The 18,775-nt window shown below is 38.0% G+C and overlaps 1 protein-coding gene across 6 annotated transcripts in view; it reads right to left on the bottom strand.

The window, feature by feature from the left end:
• The window catches only part of SUPT3H (SPT3 homolog, SAGA and STAGA complex component), a 292,380-nt gene that overhangs the window by 43,291 nt on the left and 230,314 nt on the right, over positions 1–18,775 (bottom strand). For all 6 annotated transcript variants that reach the window (XM_054194657.1, XM_054194653.1, XM_054194655.1 and 3 more), the window contains 4 exons: positions 16,377–16,489; positions 15,650–15,757; positions 14,986–15,174; positions 12,573–12,683 (listed from right to left, as the gene is read on the bottom strand). In XM_054194657.1, the coding sequence (XP_054050632.1) occupies positions 12,573–12,683; positions 14,986–15,174; positions 15,650–15,757; positions 16,377–16,489 (521 nt within the window). The remainder of the gene's footprint in view (positions 1–12,572; positions 12,684–14,985; positions 15,175–15,649; positions 15,758–16,376; positions 16,490–18,775) is intronic.

Genomic DNA, 18,775 nt, shown 5'->3' with positions numbered 1-18,775 from the left:
TGTACCAGAAGTCAGATTCTCAGTTATACTAAGGTCTTTTAAGCCCCTCAGGAGGTATATAAGAACATACACTTCATTTAAAAAGTAATGTATTCGTACCCTCGGATCCTTTTACAATAGTACAACTGTGTGTAAAATGTCTCTAGCATGTATTTGAATCTGGCCGTATAAGTAGAAAAAGATACTTACATAAGGCTTACAAAATTAGGAGTTGCTTTGTTTTATATGAGAGATTCAGTTGACAGCAAACTTCCTGACTTACTTATTATCTTCTCACTAACAGAGCTAGTAAGTTTATTTGCTAAATCAGACTTTTTTTAATGAATCGATCTGAAAAGGAATTAAACCTTACACTGCGAGCCCCTACGTTTAGCAAGACGCACGTGTTTCGTTTAGTACTTCCAAGTGCAACCTGCTCGAAGAGGCAGCGACGCAACGGAGCAGCGACGCTCCGCGCGGTTGGGCAAACTCCATTAGCAGAGTCGTTTCACGCCAGCATCTCCTACCTCAACAGAACCACATCTATACTGCCCCAAAGCCTCGCGCGCCCCTTGCAACAATTCATGTACTGTGTTGTGCAGCGAGACACTGATGTATGTGCAATCCAAGAATTTTAAATGTCCCCACAGGATATCAAATACTATCCAGAGCGTTTGTAAAGACTTTCCCAGTGCTCTGCAGAAAATTAGCCAGTTCTTTTCAAATCTACTTAAATGACATTTTTGTCTTATCTAAAAATCTATGTTCCTGTTTAATAAAATCATCTGGGCAACTTACTGTTTCATCAGTACTGCAAGCTTATGCCTTCATTAATAAATTCTGTTTGAGCGCTAAGATTACCCCCAGTAGAGACAGCTGGGAGACTGCAATATAAAGTCAAGCAGCACATTTAATGACCAACGAACTTCTGAAAACTTAGTCCAAAATGATACATCATTGTGTCAGACGCTCTTAAGCAATATGCAGCTTGGTCTCCCTCTTCAGAAACATGAAACCCCCTGAAACCGCTACCACAAATTGTGAACCTTTTAAATTACTGCCAAGCCACCTGCTTTTCTCCAGGAAACTTCATAAAACTCTCCAAATTAGTAATGTCATTAAGTAAAGCTTACAGAACTGTTGTTATTCTGAAGGAGTATTAGCTGTTTAGTTTAAGGAAACCAATGGGGATTTTTATCATGGAAAGAACTGTCATGTATATTGTATAATCTGTTCTAAATGAAATGCTTTAAAATGTTCTTAAATATGCTATTCTTTCACATTTTAATCTTTCTGGGAGAAAACGGTATAACCATATTATCAGGATTAACACCCTATAATGAAGAAGTTCGGTTCAGGAGACGGTATGCGAAAGATTCTCCAACAGTTTACGTGTCTTCAGCTGGCATTAAGAGCTACATAAATCAAACGGCCGATTTTGCATTTTTGAATAGCACTGGAAGAAATAGTGCTGATTTCCCCTGTTCATTCTCTTTTTTTTGAATGGTTCTACAGAGAGCGGGCAAGGATGGATTATAGGAATGCCTTCTGTCGAGGAGGCGGCCAAAACCGTACCATCTCATCTTGGAGTAATTTATCCCATCAGATGATTTAGAGGACAGTTCAGTGGCACCATTTTTGGAAGGCAAAAGCAGAGGGGAAGGAATATAAATCAAAGGTGACTGGCAGGTAAAGGATATAGGCAGCAATCAGCCAAACCATGTGCACACTGGCACAAATTCAACAAGATCATTTATAAAAATTTTAAGTCGGGAGTACACAAAAGGGGGTCTGGTGCTAACTAAATCCACAGATAGATTACACGCCACCGAAATAAACACTTCCAGATGCTGGCATACAAAAACCTTTTACAGAAAGAAATGTTTTCTTTCATAAATCTGAAAGGAGGAACCTTGGGTTGGGGGGTTGGGAGAGAAGGGAACAAGATTTCCAAACTGAGATTTGACTTCCTACTGGTTTTATAGAATAATAACTCATATTTTTCAAATGCACAGTGTTAACACTGAAGAATAAAAACTAACCTCAGACAATAGCTTGAAGTATAGACAAAGACATTATAAGTATATAACTGCTTAATGAAATAAAATGGGGTTTTTTGCTTTCAAAATGAGAAGAAACAATAAAAATGTCAATTTGACTTTTTCTATATCAGAAACTAAATGTATAACTGAAGGAAAAGTTTTCAAATGCCTTTTGACATAAATACATATATTTCATTTTTGAAAACCGATTAAGAGTGAAATCCTGAATTCTTCAAAATCATCATCAATTGCTTTTGAATATCAATAGGGGCACTATGTAATATACAGGACCCTAAATATCAGAGATTTTTTATTTGGTTTCTATGTACCTAATCTCTTTCGGAAACAGCATTCAAAACTTTTTATCATTCAAGCGCTTTAGAAAAATTTAGATGTAATGTATCCACATTGTGTATATCGAAGCAATTATTGAAGATTGTATTCCGGAACTACTTCTCACTACGATTTTGGTCTGAAATATGCAGAAAGGAATTTCTTTTGGTTATGAAGACTAAGTCGCAGACCAAATGCGAAGGTGAATTTTTCTTGAAGTTTAAGGCACCTAAAACCAAACTTCCTTTTCAAAATGTTCCATTCTGTTTATTACCACCAATATCACACTGCCACGCTACCCTTTATATTTTCAAAGCTTCCCTCTCTTCATTCTACCTCCACAACCTGCTGTTTCAGTCTCTCATAAGCTCAGCCTTGCCAGCTCTTCAGCTACTACTCCACAAGTTTTGTTTTCTAAAGGAAATCAGTAGACCCAATATCATCTTTATGAAGTTGAAATTACTACAGGTTTGTGATGAACTTCAGTATTTTATGCAACAGAAATGGATTTAAGCATTTGCATAAAAGCTGAGCTCAACTCGGATCGATAACGAGCACTTTTAAACAATCCGAAGTGAACGGTCTTGACTAATTATGTAACTGGACTGTGAAACTATTATGTACATGTACACGTAACTTATTGAAGTCTATATGGAATACTTGCATTTAGTCTTTAAGAACCTATGAGTACAGGCAGGGCTGTTTAAGGTCCAAATAATGTAAGTCTCTGCCAAATAGCATTCTCTGGTGTTACATGTTCTTTGTGCAAGGAACCTCACAAGCGGCATCATAAACATGGGTTTGTAAATATTCATTGTTTTATGATGCTTAGGCAATTTTAGGGGACTGAAATTTTTAACAAGAGAAGGTTTAGACTAGCAAGTCTTTTCATACGGAAATTACTTGGAGCCTGAAGGAGCATTCTCCCCAGAAAGTAAATACCCAGACAAAAGCTGGTTACAGCCTCTGTTCATTCAGCGAGGTCCCTCCCCACACGCACACGCTGCTGAATAATGGCCGCGGCCTTCCGCAGCTCTGCGCAGGATTACAATTTAAATTTATTATCTCAGCTTCTCCTCTTTAGCTAAACATCTCAAACATTTCATTGCAGAACTGATATAAACTAGAAGGGATAAAGCATCCGTTTCGGAAACATTGTTTTAATCTTTTCACCTGTGGTCTTCCACGGTTGTAGCTTTGTGTTTGATTTCAGAGTAGAGGATGCTGGCCGTACTTTTTACTGGCGTGCTCTCACGGTCACAAATACTACTTACAAACAGTTCCGGTACTACTTAGAAATGTTCACATCAAGGTTTCAGGTAATCACCATATATTGATCACAGAATAAATACTTTTAAAGAATTCTTTATTGTTTGTTACTCCAACTGCTAGAAATACGATCAATTCAAATAACTTAAAATAATTACTCCAGAGACCTTATGCCTGCATTCCTGGTAAGAAATATCTATCTGATATCTTTGTGATCACCTTGGCCTACTAAATATTATTATTTAGAATAATATTCGGATGAATATTAGGATTATACCCATAGGCCCAGTCAAGACCGCGGATCACTTTCACTATGCACTTCACATAGGTGAGCTTTTCAGATTAATCTAAATCTAACATATTATTATTATTATTTTACTTTTTTGTCCAGTAGACAGACTGAGTTTGTTATAATTTTGTTTGGTATTGATTTTAATCCCATTTGAATCCTGAATCTTATTGAAATCAATGACGCTGTGATAAGGAAGAGCCCAGAACCAACGTTTCACGAAGAAAGAGGGACGTACCCAGGTCATGCTACAAGGTATGGCGATTTGCTCTTTCTCAAAACAGCTTTCCACTGACTTACTGTCGAACTCCAATACGTTCTGTACACAGAAGAGAAGTAATCCTCTTACTCTACTCTCTTCATTCTAGGTTGCACTTCAATCTAATAGTCACACCACTCGTCCCAATGAACCGTGAAATGACCTAAACACGTGGTTCTAGTCTCCATGTAAAGGGTTGTAATACCAACATCATTGTACTTGAGATCCTGGGATAGACTGAGATGACGTTCAGCGACTGGACATTCAGAACTATTCCACTCCTTAACTATCTCAATGAATAATAAGAAAAAGAACGCATACAAATAGATGTTCCAAAAAAGCATTACAATATTCATACGTACTAATTTTATATCCAAAATATAAATTCATCTCTCAATATAAGAAGTCTGTTAATCCTATGTAGACAAATTTCCCATTTTTCTTGACCCAGGAAGCAAGATTCAGACTGCAATAAATTAATACACATAAAAAGTCTCACTTCCTTAACTTAAATGCACAGAGCACAGAGAAATAGATTCAGGTACGGCACGTGGAACTGTGTCATCCCACATGATGAAAAGTTACTCATTTCCCATTCCTATCTTGCAAAATTATATGGCGCTATTTTTTAAATCAATTATTTATTTCTCTGCTCCTTGAAAGTCTGGACCATGCTTTAAAGCAGGCAATACTGAGTACCACCCAATACTGTTATTAGAGAATATAGGGATAAAAATATATGTCTGGACTACCTTAGGCATAATACAATGCAGAAGAATCTAGAGTCCACTTGTTGCTTTCCATTGTGGCTTGCACTTGGAGACAAAACCTACATGCTCTAATTATGTTAGTCATTTTGACATAGCTATTAAGGTCAAAATAAATGCAAACAGATCGTTTGCACGAGTTTAATGTTAGTTCTCATTTACCATGTGATTATAAAACTTTCAAAGTGCTCTTTTTGTCCAAACCAACTTCCATCAAATGCTGCTAAAGAATAAACTGCAAAGCTTAACTCTTCTTCCAAAACTGCCTTATTAGGAACACTTATCACCAAATAGATGGAAGAGAGGGACAATCATGATGAAACATCAAAAAAGGGAAAGATGTCAGAAAATGTCACTGTTCATGCTTTACAAATACATATTAACCATCTTAAGAAAATAGTCCCAAAAGAATATGTATTTTTTTTATAAAATATTCTCCTATATTTGCTAATTTGTGAAAATCTAAATTCTATGTATGGGACTGATTTTTTCAGTAGCAAAAGATAAAACTTGTACTTACATTCAGATTTTCCATTTTAGAGGTAGCCCTAGCATTTTGAAGTGTTCTACAAAACAGAAGTCCTTCACATGACTTCCTTCAGAAATTTAGTCATTTTGGAAATAAAGTATGCCTGCATCTGGCAACTACAACTGACGGGATTCATCTCAGTTCCATCAAGGTTCAACCAGTCAAAACCAGCAAGAATCAGTGAAACCAAAAATAAACCACAAATCACATCAGCACGACTCGGCAATAGCAGGGTTCTAGCATGTATGCCTCAAACTGCACCAGGCTGCAAAATCATTTTGAACATTTGAATATAGGTCAGCCTAGGTCAACTCTTTCTCAAAGCCGAAAGAATGAAGCTGGGCAGGAGTCCTATCAGGATGAGGGTGGTGAGACACTGGAACAGGCTGCCCAAAGAAGTTGTGGATGTTCCATTGTTGGAAGTGTTCTCGGTCAGGTTGGATTGAGCTTTGAGCAACCTGATCTAGTGGAACGTCCCTGCCCATGGCAGGAAGGTTGGACTAGATGATCTTTAAAGGTCTCTACCAACCCAAACATTTCTATGATTCTATGATTAATACCCTGGACTTCAGGTGGAGAACCTAGAAACTGTGGAATCTCCACATGGGCATAAGCTCCAAATTCCTTTTTATATACACAGAAGCCTGGAGTCAGAGAACATCCATTATCCCAATAATATGATTTGGTTTCCTCACCACCAGAATCAGTCAGCATGTCCAGCCAGCTGGTATCCTAGTCCATAAGCCACAGGTTCTATGAGGAATTCTGTATGGCAAAGATTTCTGACAGTCAGTAGCATCCTGGGATGCAAATTCAAAGAAATTTTGCTTTGGTTTTGTTCTTCCCTTTCCCTTGTCCCTCCTGGAGGGAGGAATAGGTTGCCCAGAGAGGGAGTGGAGGCCCCATCCCTGGAGACATTCAAGGCCAGGCTTGATGAGGCTCTGAGCAGCCTGATCTAGTTGAAGATGTCCCTGCTGACTGCAGGGGGGTTGGACTAGACGACCTTTAAAGGTCCCTTCCAACCCAACACATTCTATGATTCTATGATTCTGGTGTCACAGACTGAAGATACAACACAGAGCAATTCTTTCAGAGAAAATTGCCAAACACAGCATGTCAGATATTGCCCCGTTAATATCAAGACAATGGTTCAATGGATGTTACTAGCAAAACCTTTGCAGTTTGATATGTCCATAACGAAGGCGTTATAAAAATCCAAGTGTCATGGCCATTATTAGCGCTGTCCATCTCTATAATTGGTTTGATGCTTGAAAATATTCAGTGTCTCTATTTCGGCAAAAAACATCCATCTAAAAAAAACTAACAGTTACCTAACAGTCTTGAAATACTTATTTATTCACTTAGGACAATTTACATTAATTCTCAGATAGTGACGTAACTGGGCTAAACAGTCACCGTCCCACTATGACTGCATTTAGGTAACACACCTCGATTCTTTTGGGAAACCTATTCACAGAAGGAAGCAAAGCATACCAGGACACCGACGCAGTTAGGCGTAATACTTAGTAAAATACTGGATGCTGAGTGCAAAATGACTCTTGGTGTATGCAGGAATACCTCCTCCCTGAAGTCCTGGGAAACCATCACGATTCCCAGTCAAGTGGATTTTTGGCCATAACTGGTTATTTTTTTGCATTGGCTAAACTGTCCCAGAAGCCCTTTTTTTCTCTCCCTCAGGTGTCTAAAACGAACTGAGAAAAGGCAGGCAGATGGGAAAATACGCAACCAAAATACATGCAAATCCATTAGAGAAAATTAATTTCTCCTTCTTCAAGGGTTTACTTCCATGCATATTCACACTGTGTGGCTCCCAGGACACAATTCTCTATCCAGACACACAAGCACACCTTTGAGTTTTCACGCAATAACAATGACTATTGTGTCTTAATTTGGAAAAAATGTAGACGAAGCACTGAGTAGCCCCCTGCAAATTATATTAAAAAAGACTTGCACAACAAATATGATTCAATCAGGTAGAGGTTTGGTGGCATGTGTCTAATCAAACACGGAGGAGATACATTAACAATCCTACAGCAGATCTTTATATAAGCAAGTATGGCCATTTCTTCAGACCTCAGTAACAGGAACCATTTGATGTAGGCTATGCTAATTTTCTAGGTAGTGCAAAACCTGGACATAACTTTAGACAGAAGTCTGAGCTCTTCTCTATGGTGTGTGAGGAAAAAAACTGTATCAGAAGGTTCTAAACCCTCCCCGATCTCTTTGAAGCCACCGGAAGGGGTATTTTTATGGATCTATGTAATAACCTGGAAGTTGTCAAGGGCCTGCTATATTCAGGAAGTTACTATTTGAACCAACACTGCTAGGGGACGAGTTTTCAAACAAGACAAGAAATTTAACAGTCATGCATGATCATACACTGAAAAACGATCCAAGGATGGGCGATGTGGAGAGACAGCCACCAACTGCACCCCAACATTACTCGTGGAAAATCTTTCACATTTTTAAAATTACAGACTTGAGGAATGAAAAACATGAGTCAAATGAGTAGAGAAAACTTAACTCCCTTCCTTTAATCCTTTGGAGCAGTAGTGTATAAGAAATGGAGCTAAGCAATGAGAACCCTAACACTGAGAACAACCTGGTACCCAAGCTGTGAGATGGCACATGGAAGACTGAGATAACTTGTCTTCCTGAATCCTGCATGAGAACCTGGAAAATAAGGCAAGATCGCTGTCAGACAGTTTCACCAGAGAGACATATCTGGGATCCTGGATATAAAAAACTGCTTTTTTGTTTACATCTCAAATGGGAAGGTTGACTTTGGAAATTCCTGGAACAGAGCCAAACTATGAGATCCACTCACTGTCTCCTCCAACACCAAGCTTCAGCATGAGACCACGACTGATGGTGGAAGAAAGCCTACCCACAGATGAACCTCATATTGAATGCATCCATCCCAAAGTTTGTCCCCCATACCTGGAAGTTTCTTGATGAAAACACTACTTTGCTGCCAAGACAAGGCTAGAGCCAATACCTACACGTGTAAGGTTCTCGTGCTCCTCTGATCTGGTGTACCTGGTTGTTCTGCTTTCAACAGGAAACAGCCCCGAGGAATGGAAAAATGGAAGGAAAAGCCAAACAACCCACACCCCAATGAAGGCAGTGTACTGGTAGGATAAAGACAAGACCAGAAGGAGACTCTCCTATCAGTTCATATCCTCTTGTGAACTGTGCCAAGAAGACAAGTAAATTTTCTTCTGTTGAGCAGAACCAAGGTCCATACATCGCAGTCTCCATGGTGAGTGATTCAAAGACAGAGGGACCTTCTGGGGAGTTAGCTTTAGGTGTGCACGGGCAAGTACTTGAGTCCAATATGAACGAGTCATCACTGAAAAACATGTTAATTAAGTCTTAAAGCAAGGCAGATCCCCTCCTGTAACCCCATGGAGGAGAAGGTAGGCAGGGGGTTTTCACATTTTTGGAGTCTCATGTTGAAACTGGAGAAAACAAGGATGGTTTCCCAGCTGGAAATCTAGTCAAATATCTATACCTTCATCTGCCTCTGCAATTATGTGTGGGTCTTGCCACTACTGAGGGTGAGTTTCCAGACAGTGCAGAAATTAGCTTTAGTTTAAGAACTGAGAAGTCCTGTCTTACCAGAGGTGAGAAATGATAAAAAGGTGAGGAAAAAAAAGAAGACTAAAAATTCAGGGAGACAAAAAAAAAGAAAGAAGGGAATTGACAAAATCTGTATTTTTATATCAAGGGCAGTTAGAATATTCTTGTCTGGTTTTGGTTTAAAATGCAATCATCAGATTTATCATCCGGAGAACGTTGATTTTATAGTATCTTACACTTTTAAATGGTGAAATATTATCAGACACTTTGCAGGTCCAGTTTTTTATTCATCTCTCCAGATGTACTGCTGATAAAGTCTTTCAAAAACCAGCGTTGTTAAACCATAAACATTAAAAATGGTACATTGAATTTCCAAGAGACTACTGAATGCCTCACACTAGGCAGCATGGCAAAAAGCCAAAAAATAACTCTAGCTAAATTAAAAATAATCTCCCAAACTAAAAAGAAAATGTTTGCTCTCTGCCTCGCATGACTGGCTGGATGAGACGGAAATTATTTAAAATGAAAAAAAATAGTCCAGAGCTGTCCATTATTTCTTACTAATTTACAGCAAGGGTAAAATTCTTCTGTAAATCCTCCTTACTGCTCAATAGTCACATATCCAAGAAAATTTCAGAATAGCATAGGACTACAAAATTAAAATAATTTCTTAAAATTCCAATAACTGTACTGTGCTAAAGTTTATGTAATATTACTTTGGAAGACAGGAAAGCATTTAAAGTGATTCCTTTTTCTTTCCCCAATCTCTTCTCAATGGTCAACACTTGTTTTCACAAAACTGTTGAACAGATTGATAACTTATTTTGCCTATTATTCCTCATAGGAGATTTCCTGTATGTTCCTAACACATTTCACATTATTTGGGATAGTTATGTACACGGTCAGGTTTCTAGGACTGATTCTACATTCTTCCCGTACAAGTACCATAAACTTATACTGGAGTAATATTGCATTTTGGCATTAGCAGACTTGCACTTTTCTTCTTGTTACTATTTTAAGAATGTAGAACAATGTCTTTCACTTAACGTTCAGTCTAGTCTATATGTTTTAGGGACTGAATTGAACACGTAAATAGCTCACAAAAATGGTTGTTTCTTTAGTGAGCTATACTCATTCTTTTCCTTGCGTCTGCAGCAGGAATGTTAACATGAACAGTAAAATGCCAACAGAAAACTTGGTGTAAAATATCTGGGCAGAAAAATCCTTTCTCCTTACCTACAGCCAACCCTGTTAGGGCACCTATTGACTGTAAATCCGATCTGACGGGGAAGGATGATCAACAGGCGTAAAAGAAATGGAAGAGATGATGTGCAAATGTATACTCCTAACTTCTCTACGTGACCTTTACGTTAGTTTAAAGGGTGGAAACAGCTGAAAGCATGACTTCACTGAATCTAATGACAGATACCCATTCAATATTTCTCCCTCTGCAGCTTTTAAAGTGTCACCCCACAATCACAAGAAGCAGAACGAGTAAAGCCACCTTTCCTCCTGGCTCTCTCATCTTGTCTAGGGGGTCGCGCAGATACACAAAGAAACTATTGTGAAGGCAGTGGCAAAAGGAGAAAGCAGAAGTCATTCCAAAGACATGTTGCCACAGTACTATTTAAAATGCCTAGAGATTATATTTTTTGATACAACAGTGTGATCGTTTGGCAATATGAAAAGGTTGGGTCAAAGTAAGCCTCAGTCTACCTTCGTGCTTTCTGCATTTGTAAGGAACTTACAGGAAGTTTGAGGTACTTTCTTTTTGGACAATTGTGATAGCAGCGTTTGTCCCCAAAACTGCCAGTGTGGGCACTGACCGGAAAAGTAGGCAGATCGGCAGACCTAAATGCATACTCTGTAATATCTCTCAAAACACTTTTCCTGAACTTTCTCATTATAAAAGGCATCGTATTACAGCTCTACAACATCTGTACACATCTAGCGGATGACCCAAGATTCCCTCTCTCGTTCTTGGCTTGTTTAGAGGGAAAAAGCTCAACCCATCTCATCAACCACTTTGACAGTACATAATGCCAACAAATTAAACTGTACAGTTAGTCGTGCTCTTTGGGAAGTTCACAAGATAGCAGGACATAAAAAAACCCAACCTAAACAAGAGTATTGTATTACATCTTGTGGTTGCAGAGAAATTTCTAACTTTGGTTAATAATTAACCATACCACTTTTAGCGAGGGTCAGGGAAGGAAGACTTACCTCTCCGTAATCATTTATGCGAGATCTTTACTTCTTTATAAAAAAATTAAATCCATTCTCTGCTTCCAGAAGCTATTGGCATGTTCTTAGCTACATCTCTTAGCAAACTTCTGCTAAAGACACTTCCCTATTTTGGACTAGAAATTCTATCCTATGCTTTACATGATATTAATCTAGCGTTTGTGGGTGGCAAAAGAGACAGGTAAAAGTATGTAAAGCAAATTCATCGCAAATGCGTATCAATTGTCAGTAATAAACCAAACATTTACTGCCATTTAGAAAAGCATTGATCAGTTTTGGCACTAGGAAAATTGTAACTTCTATACTCATTTACTCTTATTTTTTTTTGTTCCTCGCTTCTGAGGTCAAGTCCCACTATTTTCTTGATATGGTCTTCATATACTTCTATATAATTTTTACGTAGGTGATTTTCCTCCAAATTCAGAATCACTTTCCTCTCCTAAAATCTCTCCAAAAATGGACAATTTCTTCCTGATTTTAAGAGCTCAGATCTAGTTTGGTGGGTTTGGGTTGTTTTGGGTTTTTTTCCTATAATGATTTCTTTGACAGTCATTCTTTCCTAAATGTAGATATTTTAAGGTAAGCAAGGATATATGCCACATAGAACAGCAGAACAGAGGAAAATGACCCCAATTTATGACATTGGAGACAGACTACTTTCACATTTTTATCAGATGACAAAATTAAATAAAGAATTCGTTTGGCTGCTCTGAACAATGGATTTGCAATTTGCATAGAAAGAATGATGGCAAAACCTCACAACCCACCAGTGTTTTACCACAAGCTCGGTTCCATTACATTTTAGTGGAGGTTCAAAGTTGTCTAAAGAAACCATTCTCTTCTCTCTCCAACTGTAAATGTGTCACTTGAGAGTTCAACTTCCAATAGCAGCAGTATCTGACACACAACTAATTTTAGAATATAAAGTGCTCCTCACCATATTGGAATACATATAATTTAAAATAACTGTAAACCTAAACTTTGCAAAAACAGAAAATTCAAGCACTAACAAAAAAGCATAATTTGTAATTGAAAGAAAATAATATTTAAAAGAAAAAAAACAACTTTTTTGTCCTTCCAAAAAGAGACAGAAATTACTAAGTTTTATTTCCCAAGAGAATTATGCCACTTTTATAAAGAAAATTACAGTCACCACAAATTGCTCTCAACAATTCCAAAGCTTCTTCATTTGACCACTTGAAAATCAAAGTTCTTTAAGATTATAAATATAACTTTTTATAACTCTGTTATTACGTACTGTGAATGGGGAAAGGGGGCCAATCTTGTGGCCGTAGCGTCGAATGGCCTCTCTGATGTGGCTCGGCTGGATGGCATCGCTTTGAGCCTCTATACCACAGGCTGCAGTGCTCTGCAACAGAAAAACACATAAATTGTTACTAAATCAAAAACACACAACAGACCTACAGTGCATAAAGTATGAAAATAAACCTTTATAAAATGGACCAATTTTTTTTTTATTTTTTTTTCCTGAGGATACACATCATTGCTGCCACACACTACATTAGAGAGAAAAAGCTATTAACAAATCAAAGAGGACTTTTACATGAACTTTGCTTAAGAGACCCAAAGAACACCATATTTGTCCTCTTAAATCTTTCACCTAGTGCTGCTGTATGTTGCAATTGAAAAGAGCAGAAAATGTTCAAACTAAAATGAAAGGGTCATATAAGTCATACTGCAATAACCACAGAAACTATTTTTAAAACATTTCAGGCTCTCATTATGATGTCAAGGGGTAGGGAAAATATTGAACAAGTACCCGAAGAGGAAAGCAATTTGACACCAAAATCGCCATTGAGTAATATCAGATTGAAATTAGAAGATGAAACATGTGACATAATGGTGTTAGGGGGAGGCAAAAATATTTTAATTACCTCAAACTGGAATGTTTTCAAATTTCGAATGACTTTTTGGATTAAGGACCCTAAATAGGAAAAATAAGTATTCACTGCTACTGGTCCATCGATTTCACAAAAATATCCCCAGGATTTTAAAAGGAAAAGTTACTCTTTTCTCTGTGCTAGTCAAACTGAAATATCGATTTAGGCTCCATCTAAACACGGCTGCTTGCCAGAATTCAGACGACTTATCAGAAAGACGGCTGCTTGGTAATAAATTCATGAAAAAGATATTAGTGAATGTACTAAGAAGGACAGAAACTTACATTATACACTGAAATTTAAGGTACATGGTCTCCCCATACATTTACACTATACACTAATGCTGTCAAACTTGCGATATTATTCACAAAATGTTTTATTTTCAAGAGTGCTGAGTCGACCGGAGCCTGTGTGTGTACACATAGAATTATTCATAATACGATGGCAGATTCTGCCCTTGCTGATTGACATTCATAAAGGGAATGTGAAACTCAAATATTTTCAGCTGGACTGGGCCTTCGTGGACTAAGAATAACATTCTTCACCAGGTTAACTCGTTTGTCTCAATGCCTCAGTTATATCCAGTATATACCTCACCAAACTGGAGAAGTCACGGGAACATTTCATTAAAACGGTGCGCTTTTTAGAATATAATTATTTCAAAAGGCATTAAGTCAAACACGAAGAATTTAAAATCAACTCACAACACTAGTGAAAGGTAATGTATCAAAAACTGCGTCTCCAGCTAAATTCTTGTTCCAAGGAATGATAATGGAAATCAGCCACAGAAACAAAACATAATCAAACGTAACATAAAAAAGGAAGAGGAAAAGCAAAAGCCTTCAGAGAATATTTTAGGTTTCACTAAAGGCTTTCTAAATGGAGTATAATACGGGCAGAGAGAAAGTTGAACATAATAGGTCTCTACAGCACCGATGACACTAGAAGGAGAAAATAAATCTTTTTCTCTCTGTCATTGGAAAAATCACTGGTTTAACTCTGTGAAAAATGAGGTTTTGTTTTAGGAGAATAATAACACACATGAGAAAATCACAAGTCACTCCACTGATTTGCAGCAAAATGAGTGCTGCCACCACATTCTTTCAAAAAAAGCCCTAAGTGACTAACACAGTGCTTCCCATCCAGTTTATTTAATCAAATCTATTTCCCCTGTGGTTTTAAGGCACATATATCCCTCTCAGATAGAATACCAAGGACCTACAACAGAAGACAGGAATGGTAATATTTACATTTCACACTCTGAATATCAGATGCCCATATTTCATGCAAAGTAAACAAATATTTAGATTGAATGCAACCAACTGGCATAAAAAATAAAGCAGGTCAGGCAAAGTTGTCCTAGGCAAAGAAGGCAGATGTCTACTGCTGCTGGCTGCAGGAAAATCACAACCACCTCTTTGCCTATTTTGCTTATGCTTTGACCCTCAATGCCTACGCTGGCTGCTACTGCCAGAGAAGGGGGTGATTATTCGGGACGGTGTCTATCGCTGTGGCTGTAGAGGAACAGCTCATCTTTTGTTGTTGCCTCAACAAAATTCAGTTTGCAGGCATTACTGAGAAGCTTTAGCCTAGTTCTGACAGAAAGAACACCCAACCACACTTTTGGCCCTAGAATAACATTGGTGGTTAAGATGTGATATAATTTGAATTTAATCTTTAAAGTGAGACACGTTTTTTCCTGTAGATGTTTTGGTTTCTTTTTCTTTTCTTCCCCCCCCCCCCCCCCCCCCAGGATTGTGCACAAAATACCTTTTTTCTTTTCCTTTGTTTGGATTTGGTAGAGTCCTGTCCAATGCCACCATTCCCCAGGGCTCCTGATGGTGTTTTCCCCAGATGTTGCTGCCCTGCGGACGCGGGGGGTGTTGGTGTAGGAGGTGGTGTGTTTTCAGGAGAGTCAAGACTGGTCTTCACGCCTGTAGATTGCCCTAAGAGATGTGGCTACAAAAGCAAAACGTCAAACAGCCATTATATAATCAAATAAAAAAAAAATTAATTATTGCCTTCTTAGATTTACTGCTGGAAGACATGTAATACGGAATTCAGTTTGCTTATTCTAGAGGTTACTATAATACCTGTATCATAGGAATGCATGCAATACAGCACTTATTGCATTTGCCACTGTTGACAACTTTAACCTTCAAATCGTCAATAAAGAGAGCCTTCAACAGAGAGAAGGAATTTCCACCCAAGAAAACAAGATTTACATTTAAACACGCTGCTAAGAATTGAACATTTGGAGCTATAATTTAACGTCTTTCCATCTAAGCCCATAACTTCAACATCAATAAATTCCATAACAGAAGTCTGTATCAATACCAGATTCAATAACATCTACTTTGAAAGCAACAAACTACCAACTACATGTAAAAGTCAAACATAAAGTGCATTAATGTGTGAAAAAAGAAAGATTTACCTCAGTAGAGTTGTGATACTGTATGAAGGTGGCAGATATGGCATGACTGAATGGGTCACCAGCTTTGGGAGCCATGTCCTGCTTCACCAAAAGGGCCAAGTCCACCAACTGGAGGGGCAAAACCAGGAGATAAACAGGTAGGTTTACTGACATGGTACTTATGACAAATACCATCGTGACAATGAAGAGAGAGAGGAGTTGTGGGTTGAGACAAATTATTCTCAGTATTTCTCAGTTGAAAACAAAATTATTCAGAGATATTTCAGCCTGCGGAACCTCTCTTTTCCACTTCTGTAGATATATGGAGTAATCTATCTACCCGAGAGGGCTCGGCTTGGCACTAAGGTAACATTCTGTTTTCCAGGAAATCCTGCTTTTTAATCCAATTGTGCAACGGGGTTGAATGAGCCTCAGCGCACTGCCAAAGGTCACATAGCAAACTATGTGGTTTCAGTTTGGACTTGAATAAAGTTCGTGCTGGACTCCACTCTCCCCTGTAACCAGTATAAACCATTTCTGCTCGTGTATCAGATGGATGAATACGGTATAGTCAGCATCTGTCACACCGTAAATTGAAAGACAGGCAGGAATCCAGTTAGCTTCGTTAGCTGAAGTAGTGACTGCATGGTTCCGAAGGGGCTTACAAGCAGTCACCTGAGGCTGATGTACATCCCAGTTTAATTAATTCATTTTGTTTAACTAGACTTCAACCAGTATTCTCCCTTACCTGTGCCACAGTCTCATAGGCTAAATACGCCAAAATCTCCATTGCCACTGCATTTGGTTTTATTTCCATACTGCTACAGTCCAACCAGTCACGAAACTTGGATGCTTTCTTTGCTGTCAGTTCAAATTATAAGGGAAAAAGAAAAAGTTAATATCAGGTAGGCCAAAATAATGCAATTTTATTTTTTTTTCTGGTCATAAAAAATACTGCAGATGTGAATGTGGTTTGATTGGCCAAAGAAGGAATTATCAAAAGAAATTAGTGGGGAAAAGACTGTTATTTCATACGTAACATTTTGGAAACCCATGAGCAGCGTGGAGTAAAGAGAAAAACACACAGTTCATCAATCATATGGGACATTTCAGAAAGGAAGGGTCTACCTCAGAGGACCCCAGATGGGACAAACCTGATTTTGAACATAGTATTGTAAAAGAAATTATACGATTGCATCGCGTCTTTGATGAATGAGAGAAAGCACTAGAGGAAATCAACACAAATCTGAGTCCAGATAAAATGAAATAATTGTATCAACAATAGCGAAGACAAATGAAGAAGGACAGAATGAGGAAGTCCTTGTGTTAACCGTGCAGGGATTAGGTGCTGACAAGTCGGCCAAAATGATTTGTAGATGAGCGTTTTTAAAATGCGCTTTGGATAGGAAGAAACAAGGATAGATGTAGATCTGCAAGTGATCAACATCCACAGGAGAACTTCACGCTGCTGATGGATGAGATCACTTAGGAGAAAGTACAGGGAAAAATATGGGACGAAGAAACATAATATTTGCCGAGAGAGTAAATGGAGGAAAAAAAGGATGACCTTACTGAGGTACGTGGTGGACAAGCTGATCACAGAAAGCTGTGGAGACTGGGGCAGAAAGGAGCTAGTTATAGAGAGGTCTTAACGAGGGATGTTTGTGAGGACAGGACAACCAAAAGGAAATAAACACAAGGTGGGAGAATGACTGGAATCAGCTCTTTGACAGAGATTCTTCAACGAGGGTTAAAAAGCTAAAGAGAAGTCAGGTATTAAACAGAAAACAGGTGTAAATAATGGTTATTATTGAGGAGAGAGGGAAAAAGCTACACAGGATTGCTCAAGACAAAAAAAAAAAAAAAAAAAAGGCAAGAGAAAAAGTGTGAAGGTGACAGCAGGGCCACAAAATGTTCCCCAGAATTTACATTTGTAATCCTGTAGTACTTTATCCTTTGATAGGCCCTCTTTGTCGCCTGTATTTAAAACCGCACAGAAATACGTGGAGCTGTAAGTGTGAAAATATATTGTTAGAACAGGCTTCTTGGAGTCCCTTCCAGGTTCAGTCTCTTGTGACAGTCTTCACGGGTTTATATTACAGTAAAAAGGGTTTGCTACTTTAAACATAGCAGTACATTCAAATTTTACCACACTAAAATAAGTAAAAAAAATAGCCTTTGTCTTATTTTTGAACAAATGTTGCGCGTGGCCTTTAGTATGTTCTATCTAGCTAAGTTCATATTATGCAATTTAATTTGTGCGTGAGTCTCTCCTGCTACTATTTTCTAAGACTAAAATTCTCTTATTATTCTTCAATGACACTAAACGTCAGTGAAAAAGAGCTGTATAGACACGGTCATTTAAAAACACTGTGAAAATACCACTGAGGTATTTTTATAGATCGCAATCCCCTGGTCAGCAACATTCAATTTTATTTCACAAATTTAAGATTTCTATTTGTTCTGTCTCCAGATGACAATTTTGGGGTTTTAAAAATGACTTTATCACAAACCTCTCATTTCCTAAAGTCACCCTAATCTGAAGTATCGTTTATCTAATGGCTCACAGATGTGTGATGCCAAATTATAACTACGCTTACAAAACATATTGAATTAAGAAAAGAAATGCTTACAAAACATGTTTTCCTACGTTTGCTGACATTTGCTGACACAGAACAGTATTTCAAATGTGTCATTTATTTGCCATAAATGAGTCACTCTTTCTTTGAATTTAAAAGGAAGACCAAGATAAGGTCTCTCACTTAAAGACACCATTGTGTTCGAGTCTGTGTTGTAGGATCATGTGCTGTTTTGTCATGATTTTTACTGGCTCCTTCACCTCACTTTCTCTGACATTTGACCTAAAACCTTAGTCATCACTTAACCGCTTCTGTAATGATGTTTTGCTACACCATCAAGCCCATTAATTTACAGCTCATTATAGTTGTGGCCCACAAGTACTTCTAGTAAGTTGGTTTTCAGTGCTAGTAAAGCCCTAATTCTGTCATCATGTTATTAGTGTTGGAATGGCGTATACTGATGAATTTGGCTAATGTCGAATAAATTCCACAGCAGGAGCTTACAGCTTAAAATAGAAAAGACTCTTTAGTAAGTTCTTTGTGTCTCTGCGGATAGGGAAATAAAAGC

Source organism: Rissa tridactyla, chromosome 3 (genome assembly GCF_028500815.1).
Source record: "Rissa tridactyla isolate bRisTri1 chromosome 3, bRisTri1.patW.cur.20221130, whole genome shotgun sequence".
Taxonomy (NCBI): Eukaryota; Metazoa; Chordata; class Aves; order Charadriiformes; family Laridae; genus Rissa; species Rissa tridactyla.
This window is presented reverse-complemented; position numbering and strand designations above follow the sequence as displayed.